Raw genomic sequence first — 19873 nt, forward strand, 5'->3', positions numbered from 1 at the left:
TTTACCCCCCCATTGCATTCCATCAAATGTCTGAGATTTTAGTCTGTGGCTAATGCAAAGGGACCATTATTAAGACAGGCGGCCAGGACAATCCACGAATACATTCTCATCAGTCGGACTGTTTAATTTTCTGCGATCCGAGTGTACCGATTGAGGTGTTTGTATCGATCCATAGATCGCCACCCCCATTCATAACTCAACTTTGTTAATTAAACATACACAAAGTGCATATGTTACAAAAATGTATTGTTTGGATGTTTATGCACATTTAAATCCCGGAAGGCTCCAGTGATGAGGGTTTAAATAACTTTAATTAACGAAGTTGAGTTATGAATGGGGATGGCGATCTATGGTGATTGGAGCACCAGATGTACGTGATCCCAGCTACGATTCCGCACACGCTGTGACCCTGGGATCCATGTGATCCCGCATACACTGCACCTCTGGGATCCGTGAGCCGTCACCGATGGGAAAATCCTCATTGCTGGAGCTGAGTTGGGCTAATTGACCCCGGGATCCGTGTGATCCCGCGCACGCTGAGCCCCCAGTATCCGTGGGCTGTCACGCTGTCCTCCAGTACGCAGCGTCAAAGCAAGTTTGTGAAGTAGGGTCACCATCAGGTAAGTTTGTATTCTGTTCAGATGCCGACGACGTACTCTGTAGGTCACTGCCGACTGCAAAATCTGCCCCAACATTGTAAATGTAGCCATGCCAATCAAGGTCCATAAGGTCAAAACGGCTCACTGCAATTTAGTCAAGTGCTCTTCATATGCATCCCAATACCTGTTTAGTCTTAACTGTTCCAGATTAACTGAATGGCCTAGTTTGAGTTCAACATTTTAGATTAGAATTGAATTTATACTTAATGTTCTTCGGTAGTATTTCTGATTCAGTGCTACAACTGTGGTAGGATGGTTGGAGAATAAAGGAAAGCCTGTATATTTAAATCCACAGCAGAATGAGTTACTTTAGTTGGTTCCGTAGAGTTTAATGCACAAATGTAGAGTTTATGTGAATAAACTACATTTGACAAATACATTATAAGCAGAATGAGCATTCTGAGAAACTGAAGTATTAGTTTGCCAGCTTTGAGTTGGGATTGAAGATTAGGAGGCAGTGCCTTCTTGCTGCTCCACCTCTTCCCCTCCCCACTATCTCCTCCTTTCAGCCTTCTCCTCTTCCCACTCCACTTTCCTCCTTCACCACTCGGCCTTTGTCTGCTAAATTTGCTGTTTTCTGCCCTATCCTTGCCTACCCCTTGGCCTAATGGTGTATTCTTAGCCGCCTCCCAAGACTGCTGTTCACCAGTTTCCAAACTGGCACAGGACAGCATTAGACCTGGGGAGACCGATGGCGAGTGGGAAGCCCAGGTGGGCAACAGCAGAAAGCAGGTGGGGTGGCCCTTGAAGCCCAGCAGGAGGCAGTGAGAAACCAAGGGGTGGGGGGGGAGGGGGCAGTGATGGCATGGTCAGGCAGCAGTGGCAAGTGAGCACCCAGTGGTTATGGCGGCTTGTCAGTGTGGGAAATGGGCGGGAAGGCTCAGTGGAGGCAGAGGAGGAGCCTAAGGCAGGCTGCAGGCCTGAGGGTAGGATATAAAAGGTAAGTCATTTTTTTTTTTAGTTCCAAAAATGTAAAATTGGCATTGGCTGCAGGGGACATACCTGCTCCCAGAATGAAAACATTAATATAAAATGAATGAGGCTGATGTACAACCGTGAGGAGTGGTCCTAGGAAAGGGAGTTTGGAGGAGCAGTAACACCACCTAATGTTGGGACACCTGGAAGGTAAGGATGATGGTTTAGTATCTGTACCTTGCATTCTGCTATAGGTTACAAGAAATAAATAAGTATGCATAACTTTATTGGAGATATGTAGAGAAAATATATGTGCAGATAGTTCCAAGCATCCTTCCATTTAAAAAAAAAAAGTATTTTGAGGTTATTTGTGGTCACAGGTTAATAATTTGAGAATCTGACAGGCTTTTCCTACCTCTAAATGCAGAAGTAAATGGATTGTTTGGCATTCAATTGATTCCAATTATAGTCGCTCAACGAACACGGTATTTATACAGCAAACATTGTGTTTTACCTGACCATTTTCTAGTCCCATTATTCTTGATTTATTTTTATATACATGTTTATCTTGGTTTAACTCTGGGGAGAATATTTACCGTTTAAAACTGTGTGCGTTGGCTTGGGTTGTGGTGTAATTTGGGCTGTACTTACACTTTCCTGAAATGATGTGGCTGGATCCTATGCTGAGGTTTAGTGAGCTGCACGGCTGTTGGGACGCTGCATATTTGTGCCGTTGATGTCATCTAATTAGCAAATTCCAAGATGTTCAGTTATCCACCCTTTCCTGTATGCTTCAGCTTGCTACTGGATTGATTCTGACTCGCTCACAACATATTTTCCACGTTTCCCCCATCATTCTTGTTTCATGTGCATGATCTGAAGCTTTCAGTAATAATGTTTTAAATCAGAGAAATCAAAATCAACAGCGAAATCAGTCGACACTTAGTAAACATAACACCCGCAGATGGATCCGTGCCTGGATGTTGTGCTCTGAGTAATTATAGGAGAAAAACATTAATAGGTTATTTTCAAAAAGTTTGTATCTGGGTGATGGTTCAATAATTAAATTAGATTATTGTTAGATATTACAGATCATTGCAAGAGTTTTGAATCTTTTGCATTTTTCACGTGCATTTTACGATTGCATCGCTCAATATGAATAATTATGGTCAATTTGATTATACACTTTGAGACTTTGTTCCTTTACTTTAGGGGTTATTTCAGGAGGTTAATGATCTAAAAGTGAAGGTGATTGAGATGGAAAATGAAAGATCTCAGTTTGAAAAGAAGCTCAAATCAACCAAGGTAAGATGATGTACTAAACTTTGCGACTCTGTTGCGGGGGTAGTGATTAAAACATTTCATCGTTGCTTCTTGGTGAAATTTTTCCTTCATTGTAAGGCAGATACCGTTAGTTGTTTCCCCCCGTGCCCCCCCCCCCCCCTCTTATTTTCTTATCCCTTTGTAGATCCTTCCCAAGCCATGAGCCTCTACCGCCGATAGGCTGGGCAAATCATCAGGACTGCCGTTTGGTCAGCCCAGCCCACAGTGCAAAAAGAAAATAAAGAGAAGCATGCATTTATGTAAAGTCTTACTGTGTGGCTTTGAAATCTCTGTGCTTCATGTACAGTGGTTTATGTTGAATTGCAGCTACCTTAATTTAGGCAAACAGCATCCACTTTCGGGCACAGCAAATTGGCTGCTGTACTTTTTTTATGTAACAGTCAGTGCATTTCAAAGTGCGTGGAATGCTTACATCTCGAGAACCTAATAAATAGGAGCCATACGGCCTCTCGAGTCTGCTCCGCCGTTCAATAAGGTCATGGCTGATCTTCGACCTCAACTCCACTTTCCCACCCAATCTCAATATCTCTTGATTCCCCTAGAGCCCAAAAATTCCAGATTCACAACCCTCTGAGTGAAGAAATTCCTCCTCATCTCAGTCTTAAATGGCCGTTCCCTTATCCTGAGACAATGGCCCCTAGTTCGAGACACTCCAGCCAGGGGGAAACAACCCCTCAGCATCTACCCTGTCAATTCCCCTCAGTATCGTATATGTTTTAATGAGATTACCTCTCATTCTTCTAAACTCCAGGGAGTATAGGCACATTCTACTCGAAGGACTTTACAGCGCAGAAAAAGGCCATTTCGGCCCATCGTGTCCTCGCTGGCCGACAAAGAGCCGCATGGCCCTCGGTCAGCAGCCCTGAAGGTTTTCTTTAGAATGCTCACTTGTTTCTTTCTCAATTGATATTTAGATTCTGAAAATGCTGTGCCCCTGAAATGGAGTATAAACATTTATGGAAATGTTACCAGAAATCTTGCTCTGAGAATGTAGTGGCACAGTACTGTTAAAGCTACAAAATCAAGTGCTTTTTGATGCAAGGTCATCGCCTAGAAACGTTAACTCTGTTTCTTGCTCCACAAATGCTGTCTGACCTGCTGAGATTTTCCAGCATTTTCTGTTTCAGATAGTTAATCGCATTTCCTTTTGAGTAGATGCTACTTTCTAATGCTTCTACAAAAAGTTTGCAAAGCGACCTTTAAGATAAATGAAAGCTACTAATAAGACTGAAGAGCTCCGATTACTTTAAGCCAGCTTTGGCCGATGATTTCAAAATACGAAGAACATGACCAGCAGGTTTAATTTCCCATTTAATAAATTGGAACAATCCAGTAATGGAGAGAGGAGGCAAGCCTGTAATTCCCTTTTATCTGCAAGTGTTGTTCAGTGTGTTCATAAAAATGCAGGAAGGGCAGTCCATGGCTTTGCTTTGGATTGCTTGAGCATGTTACACAATGGGCTGAACAAATACGTAAAAATAAATATACCTACAAGTGTTAAAGTGCTTTGTAATCCAACCGTAAGGATTGGAGATCTGCATTTCATTGGAGAGGAATTTTCCCAGATTTTTTTCTCCCTAATTTGGCCTGGGTTTTTAATCTGGTTTTTGCCCCTCCCAGGAGATCACATGACTCCGGTTGGGGTGAAGTGTAGATGTTTTCAGTATAAGGGATGTCGCAGTTGTGTGAGGCGGACTGGTTGGGTGCTCTTTGCCTTTCCATCATTGTTCCAAAGAAAATGAGAAATACTTTAAGTTTAAATAAAAATAGAAAATGCTGGAAATACTCTGGGTCAGGCAGCATCTGTGGAGAGAAACCGAGTTAACATTTCAGGTTGATGACCCTTCATAGAAACATAGAAAATAAGTGCAGGAGTAGGCCATTCGGCCCTTCTAGCCTGCACCGCCATTCAATGAGTTCATGGCTGAACATGCAACTTCAGTACCCCATTCCTGCTTTCTCACCATACCCCTTGATTCCCCTAGTAGTAAGGACTTCATCTAACTCCTTTTTGAATATATTTAGTGAATTGGCCTCAACAACTTTCTGTGGTAGAGAATTCCACAGGTTCACCACTCTCTGGGTGAAGAAATTCCTCCTCATCTCGGTCCTAAATGGCTTACTCCTTATCCTTAGACTGTGTCCCCTGGTTCTGGACCTCCCCAACATTGGGAACATTCTTCCTGCATCTAACCTGTCTAACCCCGTCAGAATTTTAAACGTTTCTATGAGGTCCCCTCTCATTCTTCTGAACTCCAGTGAATACAAGCCCAGTTGATCCAGTCTTTCTTGATAGGTCAGTCCCACCATCCCGGGAATCAGTCTGGTGAACCTTTGCTGCATTCCCTCAATAGCAAGAATGTCCTTCCTCAGGTTAGGTGACCAAAACTGTACACAATACTCCAGGTGTGGCCTCACCAAGGCCGTGTACTACTGTGGTAACACCTCCCTGCCCCTGTACTTAAATCCCCTCGCTATGAAGGCCAACATGCCATTTGCTTTCTTAACCGCCTGCTGTACCTGCATGCCAACCTTCAATGACTGATGTACCATGACACCCAGGTCTCTTTGCACCTCCCCTTTTCCGGAACCTTACTTTGATCGTGCCTGTAGAACAGATGCGATATTATATCCTTGACAAACTGAGCATGTCATTATTTGTCCTAATATTCAGGGGGTGTTGTACCCCTATATAAATACAAATTATAAAAGCTGTATAAATACTGGTTGCTGTTGTGTTTTCTTTTGACGTGGTCTACAGTGTAGTACAGGAGCAATGGCATTGTGAGCAACGGTGGTGCATTGTGAGTCTTGTCTTTTATCGGGGGTGGGGGGAAATTCGCTTCTTTTAAAATGCTAATGATCTGCTTTAACTCAGTCAATGTCTGGGTGATGTAGCCGTTCCATTAAAGTACAGAATGGCGCCATCTAATGGAGATCTGCCCTTTCCAGTCACCTGGTTACATAAATTATTAGTTTATCTTTGGAAATGTAGCAAAAAATTATAATGAAGACAAACCCTGAAAATGGAATGGATTATACAAGAGGTAAGTTCATTGTTCCAAACAGGGTTCAATACCATGTTGATCTAGAGATTGCAGTAATCGTGTAGTGCTGATAATTGCAAATGAAGATTTAGTGAGGTTTTGCACTCTGAGGCACATGCATTACAATTATGATGGTTCTCTAGAGGAAGTTTCCCACTCCCAAGTCACAGTGGGCTCTGAATCTGGTTTTATGTTGCAATAGCTTAGTGTCAGTATGGATTAAAACCGTTTCACTGTGATACTACCCGTTGTCACCAAGTACCAATATGTACAGCAGTGAGTAGTACCAGCACTGCAAGGTTTCACCAGCCCCTCTCTCCTGTATCAAAACTTGATGAGAAGTGGCAGATTCCAGACAAGGCTCTGTTCCTGTAAGTAATTTGAGCTGACTTGGAATGACAGTCCCTGCACATTGATATGGTGGAAAACTCTGGCTCCGAGAATAACATTTATTAGTTAAGTTGAAATAATTAAAGATAACAATATGTGGGAGGTCCAATTCTACTGCAGAAAAAAAGAGCTACTTGTGCCTATCTAATTCCTCATGTAAAACTGCATAAATGTGCTAGTATTAACCCGAGTGTTTTATTACTGTAAGGTTTTTTTTAATAGTTTGTTAAATGAAGTTAGTTGAAAGTGGTATATATAACATTATACTTCTGCCAAAAGTTTTAACCACTATGCTGACATCTCCAGAGAGTTTCTTTTTTTCAGCCCTGAGCCAACAATTGTTTTTTCTAAATAAATTGCTGCTGTGATACTGAGGTTACTCCGTGTCATTGAGATGTCTGGAGTAGTTCTATTCCTGCAATATTGTAATACACATGTTTTGAAAAAATCTAAATACAAAAAACTCTTCATTATCTCTAGTTGTCGTCTCTTGTCCTTCCCTTAACTCTATTTTATCTTTTATTAATGTTTTTAAATAGTAAACTTTCCCATTTTGCTGGGTCTTCACTATTGTCCGCATTGCAGCTGAGACCCACACTGTTGGCATTGCTCTGTGATGGGATAAAAGCTTATGCTGAGGGTTAGAAACATAGAAAATAGGTGCAGAAGTAGGCCATTCGGCCCTTCGAGCCTGCACCGCCATTCAATAAGATCATGGCTGATCATTCCCCTCAGTACCCCTTTTCTGCTTTCTCTCCATACCCCTTGATCCCTTTAGCTGTAAGGGTCACACCTAACTCCCTCTTGAATATATCTAACAAACTGGCATCAACAACTCTCTGCGGGAGAGAATTCCACAGGTTAACAACTCTGAGTGAAGAAGTTTCTCCTCATCTCAGTCCTAAATGGCTTATCTTCCCAGAGGATAATTACTTTGGTCCAGTCACTTCAATAGGAAAACCAGCTCAAATTTCCAATATGTTTTGTAGACAAACTCGTGGGATAAAGCAAACCGGTGTCCTTGTGGTGGCCCAGTATCTGAGGCTTTAGGTGCTAAAAGGATTTCTTTGATGGACCATTGCCTATAAATGTTCTTTGCTTGGGTTTCTTGTGATTGAATCCTAGACTGGGTATGTACTTGTATAAATATTTAAAGCATTGCTGTTCTGCAAGTAGTGTTCTGTTTCTGGGCATTGCACCGTAGCTACTCCAGCTTTGCCTCTTTCAGCCTCTAGCTTTCTATTTTTGTATTCCCTCATCTCTACCAGTCATTAATGGCTAAACTCTCTAGCCTGAAAATCAAGGTTGGTCAGATGCAGTACGAGAAGCAGCGGCTGGAACAAAAATCCCAGGCAGTAAAGGTGTGGTGGGTCTCAGCGTATTGGTAATACTGTGCTGTCACTTTGCTTGGACTGTTTTGCTGTGTCCATACTTGTGTGTCTGTGAGAAGATTATTGCAAAAAAAAAAGATCAAAAATGAAAGTTGTCTTTGCATGAAATTTGCTTTCCCGCCTTTCCTTTTCGCACAGCTTTGTTTTTCTAAAGTATCTCCAGTTTTTTTTTTAAAGAACCTAGGTAACATAAGCATAATGCAGCGATTATGGAATATGCAATCTCTGTTCTAACATCCTCCAAGCGGCATTTCATCACACCAGTCTGTTCCAGCATGCAGTGTTTTTAATTTCTCTTTACGGTACATATTTGTAAAGTTTAAACCAAAGGTGGTTGGATTCAGTGTCAAACATCACTTGTGGTTCTGTCAAACTCCTTTGCATTGTGTGTGTAGATTTATGTATTATTTATCTTACAATCAGGTGTCTTCGGGCTGCCTGCATGTGTTCGTCTTGTTAGCAAAATTGTTGGTTTTGAAAAGTGTTTTGATTTTACCCAGTGAGTAATTTATACCAGAAAAAATTCAACTCCTTGATAAACTATACATTAGAAAAGGTTTTAAATGTAAAACAGCCCCATGATAAGAATTAGTTGGTATCAGTATCACTCCTAGATGGATTTTCCTCCTTCTCAATTTGTTTATTGCTCTGTGTGTGTTTTTAAATGTTGAATCAAAGTTTGGTGCACAATCTTCCTATTGATCTGGTCTGTCTTCTGTTAGTCAAAGTTCAATCCTATGAAAATTCAACAGCCAACAATTAGTTATCTTTAACCATTTAAAAAAAAAAAGAAAATCTGTTTATTTAGCAGAGGTTGGAAATTTCTTTGCTAAATGGCAATAAATGAATCCTTGTAGGCACAATTCAAGCATATGTAAAGGAAAGTGAGAAAGAAACATCAGGCCCTCCCTAGCCATTGGACAGCCTAACCTTGTGTCCTGTGCTCTCCTGTCACTATGGTAATAGCAATGGATCATTGCCGCTGGGTCAAACCCCTGGAACTCCCTCCCTAACGGCACTGTGGAAGCACCTTCATCACACAGACTGCAGTGGTTCAAGAGGGCAGCTCACCACCACCACCACCTCGGGCAATTAGGGATAGGCAATAAATGCTGGCCTTGCCAGCGACGCCCACATCCCATGAACGAATATTTTTTTTTAAATTGTAACTTTCTGAGGTGGCAAAAAATAGAGGAAAAATACTTTCAGAAAATTTGAGGCAAAACACTGCCGATATTTCTCCCCAACTCCCCCAGGCAAGCTCCAGAAGGCCATGGGTACCTACGATGCATCACTAGACATACATAACTTGAGTCCCACCCCCATATATCCCGATTTCCTTACCATCATAGGACTGGTCAGGGTCACAGAAGATCATTTACAAGTATCAGCTGGCCTCGAAGGTCTCAGACCTCATCCCTTTTTGTCTTCATAACGGGTCATTGGTTATCAGTAAGGCCCTACAGGACTGGAAGCCAGCAAAAGTGGGACGTGTGTCCAGGTCCATTAGCCTAACATCAATAACTAATAAAATACTAGAAAGTTCAAAGGAGGGGTTGGAGAAGTGTCTGTATAATAATTTAACAGCATGGATTTAGAAGGGGATGATTGAGCCTGACAAACTTCCATAACTTTAGAGGATGTTACAAATAAAGCTCTTTGAACTTTCAGAAAGCTTCTTACATGGTTCCAAATGACAGGCTTTTAATTAAACTGAAAACCACAAGAGTCAATGATAAAACAAGGGGCTGGATTAGAGGTTAGATAAAAGTGAGGGAATAGCATACTCGTGGGAGGTGTGCTGTCCGATTGGGTGAATGTACTGAGCAGAGTAATGTCTTGGGTCAGTGATTAGACCCCTGCTGCTTCTAATCTGCAAACTGAAACCAATTGTAAGCTTGTTACATTTTCTGAGGATACTAAAAGAGGGAGGACAGTAAAGAAAAGGATGCAGTTAGTGAAGGATTTAGATCATCATGCAGCTGAACTGACCCATAAATATAATAGTGACATGTAAAGGATTACATACAGGCAAATGTGCAACATGTGCATTGAATGGGATTGAATTAGCACTTGGAAATTTAGAAAGTAATCTGGCAATAATGGTAGAATCTTCACTTTCATTGTGGCAAACTAATTAAAGCAAATATAATAGAAATGTATTGCTAAAACAGTAGATGGAAGCGTACAGATCTCATTTATGCCTTTATCATCATTTTATTATCTTCTGTTCAGACCACACTTGGGCAGATGCGTTCAATTTTGATAACTACACATCAAAAGGCATATATATATATATATATATACATTGAATAGGGTGCTTAACAGAGTAGCAAGATTGATCCCAGGTATAAAGGGAATGTGCTTTAGAGAAGCTGAAGCTTCTATAGTCTGGAGAAAGTGGTTAAGGAGCAGACCTGGTTGAGGTACAAATTGTTTAGATAAGTTAAACCACGATTACTGCTTGAAGGTAAATTGGGCCAGGAGGGTTAGAATAGTGAGAAATTTTAAGGTAGTGAGAAATTTGAAGCAGGTATTGTAAGAAATGTATCTATTGAAAGGTGATGAGCATTTGGATTAATCTGTCAGGCAGAATAGTGCAATCAAAAACAATTGTGTCCAAAATGCAGTTGCGTTCTAGTGTGAGAGTTAGCGTATTAGAAAAGCAAGCTTCCATGGATTTACATTGACTTCATGTCCTGGAGTATTCTTGTGTTAGTCTGATATAAATAAATCTGAATTATTAGTTCTTGGGCAAATTAATGGAAAATGTTAAGCCTTCTAAATAATCTGGGTGTGTAGTGTCAGCACCACTAATCAGTGACAAAGATTAAAGGGTTAAACGACCTGACTTGCTGCATTAAAATTTGTCATTCTGATCTAGGCTAGAGAAGAGTTGCTCAAAACCTATTTCTTGGGAAAACCAGTATTAGGAATTTCACGAACCCAGATTTTGTGCAGTGTTTGTAATTATAAACCTGGAAGTTTGGGGATTTGATGCAAGAGATTTTCTGCATGTTTACTTTGGAACGTTCAGCTGGTTACAGGTTAATTCTGAACCAAAACGTTGAGTTTATTGACCTTTTGGTACTCTGAACGCCATATGATAAAGTTCTTGACCATGTATAGGGGGTAGGGTGAGGAAGACTAAAGAATTACCTACTACAAAAGCAAAACTTTGCGGAATCTGGAATAAAAACAGAAAATACTGGAAATCTCAGCGGGTCAGGCAGCATCTGTGGAGAGAGAGAAACAAAGTTAATGTTTTGGGTCGCTGACCCTTTGTCAGAACTCAGAACAAAGAATGACCTATGTTGGCTTGTCTTGCTCAAATTGCATTTGCCATCATGATGATGAATGGCGTTAAAGATATTTCTGAAATCTGCACCCTTGACTTTCCCACCCTGTGAACTGGAGGATGATGTTTTGGAAGGAGAAATATATTCTTAAAATGGAAACACAAGCCTTTCCCATTCTTCACAAGGTTAGACAGTTAGAAGTTAAACCTTGCTTGTAAATTGTGCTGCTCCGTGGACCTTGGATTATAATATGAGGAGTAGACCAGGATGCTCTTAAGCCACTTCAAAGTCGTTATCTTTTTATCATTTGTGCAGTACAATTACTGCTAGAAACATTATTCTTTGTTGTGGTGTAGGATGAGCTGGTGCAACTGAAGGAGCAATTGGAGCAGAAAGACGCTGAGGTGAAGAAGCTATGGTCGGAGCTGAGTTACAGAAGTGAAATCGATGAAAGTGACAGTGGGGCTGGTAAGAGACTCCTTGCTCATCGGTGTAAGAAATGTTGACTGAGTTTGTCTCCTGAATGTAGCACCACTCTGCTCTGGCATCATCAGTAGAAGATTTTCATGTCCCAAAAATATCATCTTCAATTCATTTGTTTTTGCCATATATCTTTTTTTCATTCTCGTGAAGAGTGTCGCTGACGAGGCCAATATTTATTGCCCATCCATTAAATATATTAAAAGATATATTATTTACCATCTATACAGTCTTGTGTAGGGCATGCAGCTCCTGTCCACAAACCTTTCTTACTGTTGTCATGATTTTTGGGGACACTTCTTCTCAACGTTTATCGTAACTTACTGTGTTAACGTTTCCCATTCAATTTTGATGAGCCAACTTAAGATATATTTTGGAACATTGCACAGCTTGCTTTGATCTTATTTCTAGGGAGTTCTGTATTTTGAAAAAGTTTTCATCAATGTTCAAATGTTGTCTTCATAAGCAGCTACAAATATAACCACTTAATGTGGTTTTAAATTGACGACTTTTTTTTGTTAACTAACAGACTACTTTTTTCTTGTGCCCGTATTACATGACCTGTGTGAATTTCCTGCACAGAGGAAAGTTATAAAAGGAAGCTGAAGGAGAAAAGTAAGGTCTTGGTATCTGTTTTGTGAATGTGTACTGGTTGCATCCATGTGCATACGGGTGATGCTGTGCCACCCACTGCAGCAGTTTGCATGTTCATTGAGAAACCTTCCAAACCTGCTGACTTCATCTGTAATCCTTAGTTGTAGCCTTGAAGTAAGAGGTGGAAATTTAGTCAATTGGGAAGTGTCTCTGGGTTTATACATCCTGCATTAAATCTGCTCGTCAGATTCTTAATGGAAAAAAAATGACTCGTTGCAGAAAACCCACTTTAAATTATTAGTATGGGGAAAGAAAAATAGAGAATCATTGCATAGGTCATCAGTTTTTTGTCTTGAATGCAGTTTAAGATAGTGAGTTGTCTGTAGGTTTGTTATTTGTGTCCAATACAATTGAGAGAGACCTATTCCAAATGTGCCGTTTCCAGTAGTTAGTCTGCGATTTACAGAATGTCAGCAATTTAAATATATCCATGCTAAAGGTTACAGATGAGTCCTGATTTTGGTTTTGTGCTGCACTGAATTTTAAACCCTTGCATGGCTGCTCATTGCACTTCACTACGCTGCAATTAATAGGTAGCTTCCTCATACACTACATAGGACAGAATTTATAGTGTCATATTTACTCAACAAAGGAATACACAAGCTTATTTCTGCGAACTGTTTTATGATAGAATGTCATCATCTCCGTACTCGGTGTTTTCAGAACAAAGTCCCTGATTTACAATGGAGTCGGGCAAGAGAGCAGAGTTTATGGTGGGAATTGAAAACTATGGCTTTGCTTTTCAACACATACTTTTAGCTTGGAATGGGCTAAATGGCCTTTTCTCATTCTAAGCCATAAGTAGTCATTCCGAGAATTTCTCTAAGACTGGTTCTGCAAGTTTTTAGTGCTGAATATTGTATACTAGAATTTCAATGCAAGGTGATGCCCTTGAATAATTGTTTTTAAAATTAGTTACATTTTATTTGTATCGTGGTTCATGCTTTATTCCGAAGGGTTTTTTTCCAGTTACTTATTTTTTGTCAGTTTTTTTCATTTGTCCACATACACTCTCTCCCTCCTTCCCTCCCTCGCTCGCGCCCGCCCTCCCTCGCTCGCGCCCGCCCTCCCTCGCTCGCGCCCGCCCTCCCTCGCTCGCGCCCGCCCTCCCTCCCTCGCTCGCGCCCGCCCTCCCTCGCTCGCGCCCGCCCTCCCTCGCTCGCTCGCGCCCGCCCTCCCTCGCTCGCTCGCGCCCGCCCTCCCTCGCTCGCTCGCGCCCGCCCTCCCTCGCTCGCTCGCGCCCGCCCTCCCTCGCTCGCTCGCGCCCGCCCTCCCTCGCTCGCTCGCGCCCGCCCTCCCTCGCTCGCTCGCGCCCGCCCTCCCTCGCTCGCTCGCGCCCGCCCTCCCTCGCTCGCTCGCGCCCGCCCTCCCTCGCTCGCTCGCGCCCGCGCTCGCTCGCGCCCGCCCTCCCTCGCTCGCTCGCGCCCGCCCTCCCTCGCTCGCTCGCGCCCGCCCTCCCTCGCTCGCTCGCGCCCGCCCTCCCTCGCTCGCTCGCGCCCGCCCTCCCTCGCTCGCTCGCGCCCGCCCTCCCTCGCTCGCTCGCGCCCGCCCTCCCTCGCTCGCTCGCGCCCGCCCTCGCTCGCTCGCGCCCGCCCTCCCTCGCTCGCTCGCTCCCGCCCTCCCTCGCGCCCTGAAAAGATGTTATTGCCGGCTATTCTTTATTCCAGTTGCATAATTTGCACAAGGTGTTTGGCATCAGTGGAGTCTCATTCATTTTCTTCAGAACCAATTCCTTTGCTACAGTTAATTCTGTCAATTATGTATTCTGCTGTAGTACACCTACATTCTCACTTTTGCCGTTTGTTAAAACTTGCAAAATATTGATTATCTCTGCCAAACCCTCATCCTCCACAGTTAGACTCTGCTTCATCCCTGAGTGGTTCTTTAACTGTTCTTTTACTTTTTAATATGCTTATTAAGCCCTTTATTTCTATTGTTAGCCATAACATTATCATATGCCTCCCTTTTAAGTTTTCATTCAGTTTGAATCTCTTTATCCACGGAGCTTTATACTCGGCATCTCTTTTCACCGTCTAGGAATCTATATTTTGTTTTCTTCTGCATCTCATGTTTGAAGAGTATCCGCTGCTAGTCTATCAACCTGTTTGCTGACTTTTTGACCAGTGAATTTGGGCTAGGTCCCCTTTAACTCGCGGAACTTTGCCTTTTTCCAGTTTAGCGCCCTTATCTTTGAATCTTCATTATCATTTTCTGCTCTTATACTGAACCTAACTATGCTGTGGTTAGAACTTTCCAATTGTCATTGTTCTCACATTAAAAACTTCCATGCTGGAGGAACACACTGAAGGTGTGCTGGTGAAAACACTTCTGAATTAAAAAAAATTAACTGCTCCTTTAAAGAATGCTTTGACTATATCTTGTTGCAGTAGCTATGAATGTATTTATAATTCTGGTTCTCATCAGCTTGAAACACATTCGCATCAAAAGATAAGCTTCTTGCAAATATGTATTTTCAAATTATATTTACAGCATGTAATCTACCAAACATTTTTGGTTTTACTTAATGTTATGTTTAATATAAGTTTAAAAGGTTAAAGTATTGCACATCTTTATTTTCATTAAAGAAATATGCAACAACTATTATGATTGACTTCTGCCTATTATGACTGACTTACATAAATTAGTATAATTTAAACTAAAATAAAAGCTAGCTCTTGCCTTTAAAGAATGTTGCTAATATATGGTCTGTGTTCTCGTAATGCAATTACAATATGTGGCATGCCAGCATGGTTTCAGTCTTCATTGTAGCATCAAAATATAGAAGTACAGTATTTAATGCCATTCCTGTTGTCATTCTTTTCAGATCTTGAGGTGTATAAAATGAAGAAGGCTGTTGAGTCACTGATGGCAGCAAACGAGGAGAAGGTAGATCTGATAACTTTCATTTGTTCATGGATGTGGGCGTCACTGGTAAGGCCAGTATTTATTGCTCATCCCTAGTCGCCCTCGAGAAAGTGGTGTTGAGTGGCGTCTTGAGCTGCTGCAGTGCGTGTGGTGAAGGTGCTCCCACAGTGCTGTTGGGTAGGGAGAATTCTGAATTCTAGATGTGCAAGGGGAAAGAAGTATCTGATATCCAGTACTATAGACATTGAAAGCGATTATGGTAGCCTAGTGATTATGGCACTAGACCAGCAACCAAAAGGTTGTGATTTCAAATTCCAACATAGATAACATCATAAAAATAACCAACAGCTTCTAGATTGTCATAAAAATCCCAGCCCGCTCACTCTGTCCATCGCGTAATGGAGTCTGCCATCCCTACCCATGCATAACTAAAACCGCCTTTTTCCACCTCTGTAACATTGCCCGTCTCCGCCCCGCCTCAGCTCTTCTGCTGCTGAAACCCTCATCCATGTCTTTGTTACCTCTAGACTTGACTACTCCAACGCACTCCTGACTGGCCTCCTACATTCTACCCTACATAAACTTGAGGTCATCCAAAACTTATCAGCCCGTGCACTAACTTGCACCAAGGCACGATCACCCATCACCTCTGTGCTTGCTGACCGATATTGGCTCCTGGTTAAACAACACCTCAAATTCAAAATTCTCATCCTTGTTTACAAAATAATCCGTGTCCTTGCCCCTCCCTATTTCTGTAATCTTTTTCAGCCTCACAAGATGTCTGCGCTCTTCAAATTCTGGTCTTCTGAACATCCCTCATTATAACTGCTCAACCATCGGTGGCCGTGCCTTCAGCTGCCTGGGCCTTAAGCTCTGGAACTCCCTTCCTAAACACCTCTACCTCTCTTTCCTCCTTTAAGACGCTCCTTAAAACCTACCTCTTTAAACAAGCTTTTGGTCATGTGCCTTAATTATTTATTTCGTGGCTCGGTGTCAAATTTATCTATTTTGTCTTGTAATACTGTTGTAAAGCACCTTGGGACCTTTTACTACGTTAAAGGCACTATATAAATAAAAGTTATTATTCATTGCTGTCCATCTGGGAATGGAGTTTGCCATCCCAGCCCATTCACTGCTGTCCACCTGGAAATGGAGACGGCCATCCCAGCCTGCCTTGGCCGATGTCTGACTCCAATCCCATATTATGTGATGTTGAGATCTGCCTTTTTCAAGTATGAAAATAAACAATAAGCAAACTATGCTTCTGAATGAGACCTGAAGTTGACTAATCTTCAGACAGTGTGGTTTATCTGAGTGTTACAACATCCGAATGACCACTTGGATTTGATGAAATTGCATTGTCCAGGTCAGTGTGAGGAAGATAAAAGGAAACCTGAAATCAATATGATCAGAACCACATTTGAATTCATTTAGTTTGACTTTACTGAATACTTTGTTAGAATTGTTGCTACACTGTGCAGAAATACAGCTCATATTTGTGTTACTCCACCGGTCTGTCACAGTGACCTTGGAGGCCACTTTGGTCTTCAATCTGTAACTTACAGAATTATGGCAATCTGCACTGGGCCAAAGGAGCAAGACTCAGAGTTCATATCAGCCCAGAATTTGTGGTCAGCGGCAAAGCAACAGCGCTCGCTGCTGACCACGAAGAAAGCTGCCCACAAAGATCTAATGATCTCTGGCATCAATTTAATCTGTCCCAATCTTGGGTTGAATCTGGTGCCAAATCAAGCAAATCCTAAGCATCCAGCAACAATTATGTCATCAAGCTGCCTAAGCAGCCAATCACATGGAAGAATTTTCAGACTGCAAACCAGGAAGTAAAACGCACAAATTCTAATTTACTTTTCATAAATTTTACAAAGCGAAATAAAGATCAGGCCATACACATGATTAAGGTAGAAGCTGAAATATAAACTTTAAAAAAAATTATATTAAAACGTGTCATTCTTAGCCATATTAGTGGAAAATAATTGACATTCCACAAATAGAAAATTAGTTTTTCAGAGCCAGAACAGTTGTTCAGAAGTCAGTGCACCGTTCAAAACCCAGTTATACCTCTTTCAACAAGACTTAAAGTTTTGTGTGTTTTTTTTTAAACAGCGGTAAATCATCGTAGAAGGGGAATTTTTTGTGCGTGTATGTGATTTCACTGATGGCTGGCTCTGGGATGTTCCACAGCACAACCTGTGGTGGAGCAGTGAATGACTGACCGCAACTTCAGGGTTTCCGTGTTTTCCTGTGCATGGGCTAAATCCTGATATTCCGGTCAGTTTCAGAGGTAAGGACAGTGAACACTGACAGTATTGCCATCATTACCACCACAAAATCCGGGCCAATATATTAGATGTCTGAGATTTCCAGCGTATGGTGCTCACTTCCGTGAAGTCTGCCTGTGTGAAGGTGTGTCGGTCTTAGATTGTCAGATAGACCCTTCTAAAATGTAATTGTATCTCTCCCCTCACCCCCCACCTACAGGAAAAACTGGCACTGGAATTTTTGTATAATATGTTTTGGATATAGGATAGCTTCTCAGTATATTTCCTTTTCTTTTCGAAGGATCGGAAGATTGAAGAGTTGCGGCAGTCTTTGAATAGGTACAAGAAGGTGCAGGATATGGTGATGTCAGTGGCTCATAAGAAAGGTGGGTTGTTTTTACCATCTGGAATAGTTCAATCTATATTCACTGGAATTTAGAAGAATGAGAGGGGATCTCATAGAAACATATAAAGTTCTGACGGGATTGGACAGGTTAGATGCAGGAAGAATGTTCTCGATGTTGGGGAAGTCCAGAACCAGGGGACACAGTCTTAAGGATAAGGGGTAAGCCATTTAGGACTGAGATGAGGAGAAACTTCTTCACTCAGAGAATTGTGAACCTGTGGAATTCTCTACCACAAAGTTGTTGAGGCCAGTTGTTGGATATATTCAAAAGGGAGTTAGATATGGCCCTTAGGGCTAAAGGGATCAAGGGGTATGGAGAGAAAGCAGGAATGGGGTACTGAAGTTGCATGATCAGCCATGATCATATTGAATGGTGGTGCAGGCTCAAAGGGCCGAATGGCCTACTCCTGCACCTATTTTCTATGTTTCTATAACCTGTAGCTCGTGTTTAAAAATAATCTGAACTAGCGTCAAGTACAAAGCCATTGCTTTAAAAAGGCACTGTCATCATGGTAAGTAAAAGGGATAAGGGAATGGAGTTCCTACAATGTGCACAGAACTCCTTTCTAACCCAACATGTAAAAAGCCCAACAAGGGAGGATTCGCTATTGGACCTCGTAATGGGGAATGAACCAAAATAAAAATGGGCAACAATATTGGCAAAAAAACGATGTAGAACAGCAATGGGAAACATTTAAAACGGTGTTCAACAGAGTGCAGGAACAATATATTCCGCTAAAAGGAAAATATAAACAAAACACTAATGAGACTCCATGGATGAATGAAGCCATAAGGGAACAATTGCAGGTAAGGAAAGAGGCAGACATTAAATATATAGACAGCGGGGGAATGCATGATAAGGGAGAATATGAAAAGGTTAGGAGAGAAGTCAATAAAACAATTAGGAAGGCCAAGAGGAACTATGAAATTAAATTATCAAGGAACATAAAACAAAATAGTAAAATCTTTTACAGGCACATCAATAAAAAAAGATGGGTGGGGTGGGAATAGGACCATTAAGGGTAATGATGGAGAGATGGCAGAAATTTTAAACAATTATTTTGCTTCAGTATTTACCAAGGAGATAGAATATGACATTGGATGATGAGATAAATACATTTAAGATAAAAAGAGGGGATATATTAATCAAACTTGGAGGATAAGACCCCTGGTCCGGATGGATTGCATCCACATATTTTAAAGGAATCTAGGAAGAGATAGAGGCATTACTGCACATATTTAATACTTTGTTAGAAAAGGGTGTCATGCCAGAGAACTGGCGGATAGCTAACGTAATACCCATATTTAAGAAGATTATCCACTTTGGTAAGAAGAACAGTAGCAAAATATTATTTAAATGGAGAGAGACTACAGAATGCCGTGGTACAGAGGGATCTGGATGTCCTCGTACATGAAACACAAAAAGTTAGCATGCAGGTACAGCAAGTAATTAGGAAGGCAAATGGAATGTTGGCCTTTATTGCAAGGGGGGTGGAGTATAAAAGTAGGGAAGTCCTGCTATAACTGAATAGGGCATTAGTATGACTACACCTGAAGTACTGCATACAGTTTTGATCTCTTTAATTAAGGAGGGATATACTTGCATTGGAGGCAGTTGAGAGAAGGTTCACCAGGTTGATTCCTGGAATGAAGCGGTTGTCTTAGGAGGGAAAGTTGAGCAGGTTGGGCCTGCTTAAGACAGAAATAGACAGTTTCTTAAACAGTAAGAGAATAAGGGGTTATGGGGAGCGGGCAGGGAAGTGGACCTGAGTCCATGATCGGATCAGCCATGATCGTATTAAATGGCAGAGCAGGCTCGAGGGGCCGTATGGCCTACTCCTGCTCCTAATTCTTATGTTCTTATGTACTCAGAGTTTAGAAGAATGAGAGGTGATTTTATTGAAACATAAAGAATCTGAGGAGGCTGGACAGGGTAGATGCTGAGAGGATGTTTCCCCTTGTGGGAGAGTCTAGAACTAGGGGCATGGTTTCAGAATAAGGATCGCCCATTTAAGACAGATGAGGAGGAATTTCTTCTGGGGATCGTGACTCTTTGGAATTCTCTTTCCCAGAGAGATGTGGCGGCTGGGTCACTAAATAAAATCAAGACGGAGATAGACAGATTCCTGAACTATAGGGGAGTC

General features: G+C 41.8%; 1 protein-coding gene across 10 annotated transcripts in view; it reads left to right on the forward strand.

Annotated features, from left to right (window-relative positions):
- ppfibp1b (PPFIA binding protein 1b) overlaps positions 1-19873 on the forward strand; it is a 110745-nt gene that overhangs the window by 52056 nt on the left and 38816 nt on the right. For 5 of the 10 annotated variants that reach the window (XM_070900155.1, XM_070900158.1, XM_070900156.1 and 2 more), the window contains 6 exons: positions 2787-2879; positions 7624-7716; positions 11402-11513; positions 12108-12140; positions 15004-15065; positions 17625-17709. In XM_070900155.1, coding sequence (XP_070756256.1) covers positions 2787-2879; positions 7624-7716; positions 11402-11513; positions 12108-12140; positions 15004-15065; positions 17625-17709 — 478 coding nt within the window. The remainder of the gene's footprint in view (positions 1-2786; positions 2880-7623; positions 7717-11401; positions 11514-12107; positions 12141-15003; positions 15066-17624; positions 17710-19873) is intronic. The other 5 variants (XM_070900159.1, XM_070900161.1, XM_070900164.1 and 2 more) reach the window with 2 other exon arrangements.

The sequence above is a fragment of the Pristiophorus japonicus genome, chromosome 15, assembly GCF_044704955.1.
Source record: "Pristiophorus japonicus isolate sPriJap1 chromosome 15, sPriJap1.hap1, whole genome shotgun sequence".
Taxonomy (NCBI): domain Eukaryota; kingdom Metazoa; phylum Chordata; class Chondrichthyes; family Pristiophoridae; genus Pristiophorus; species Pristiophorus japonicus.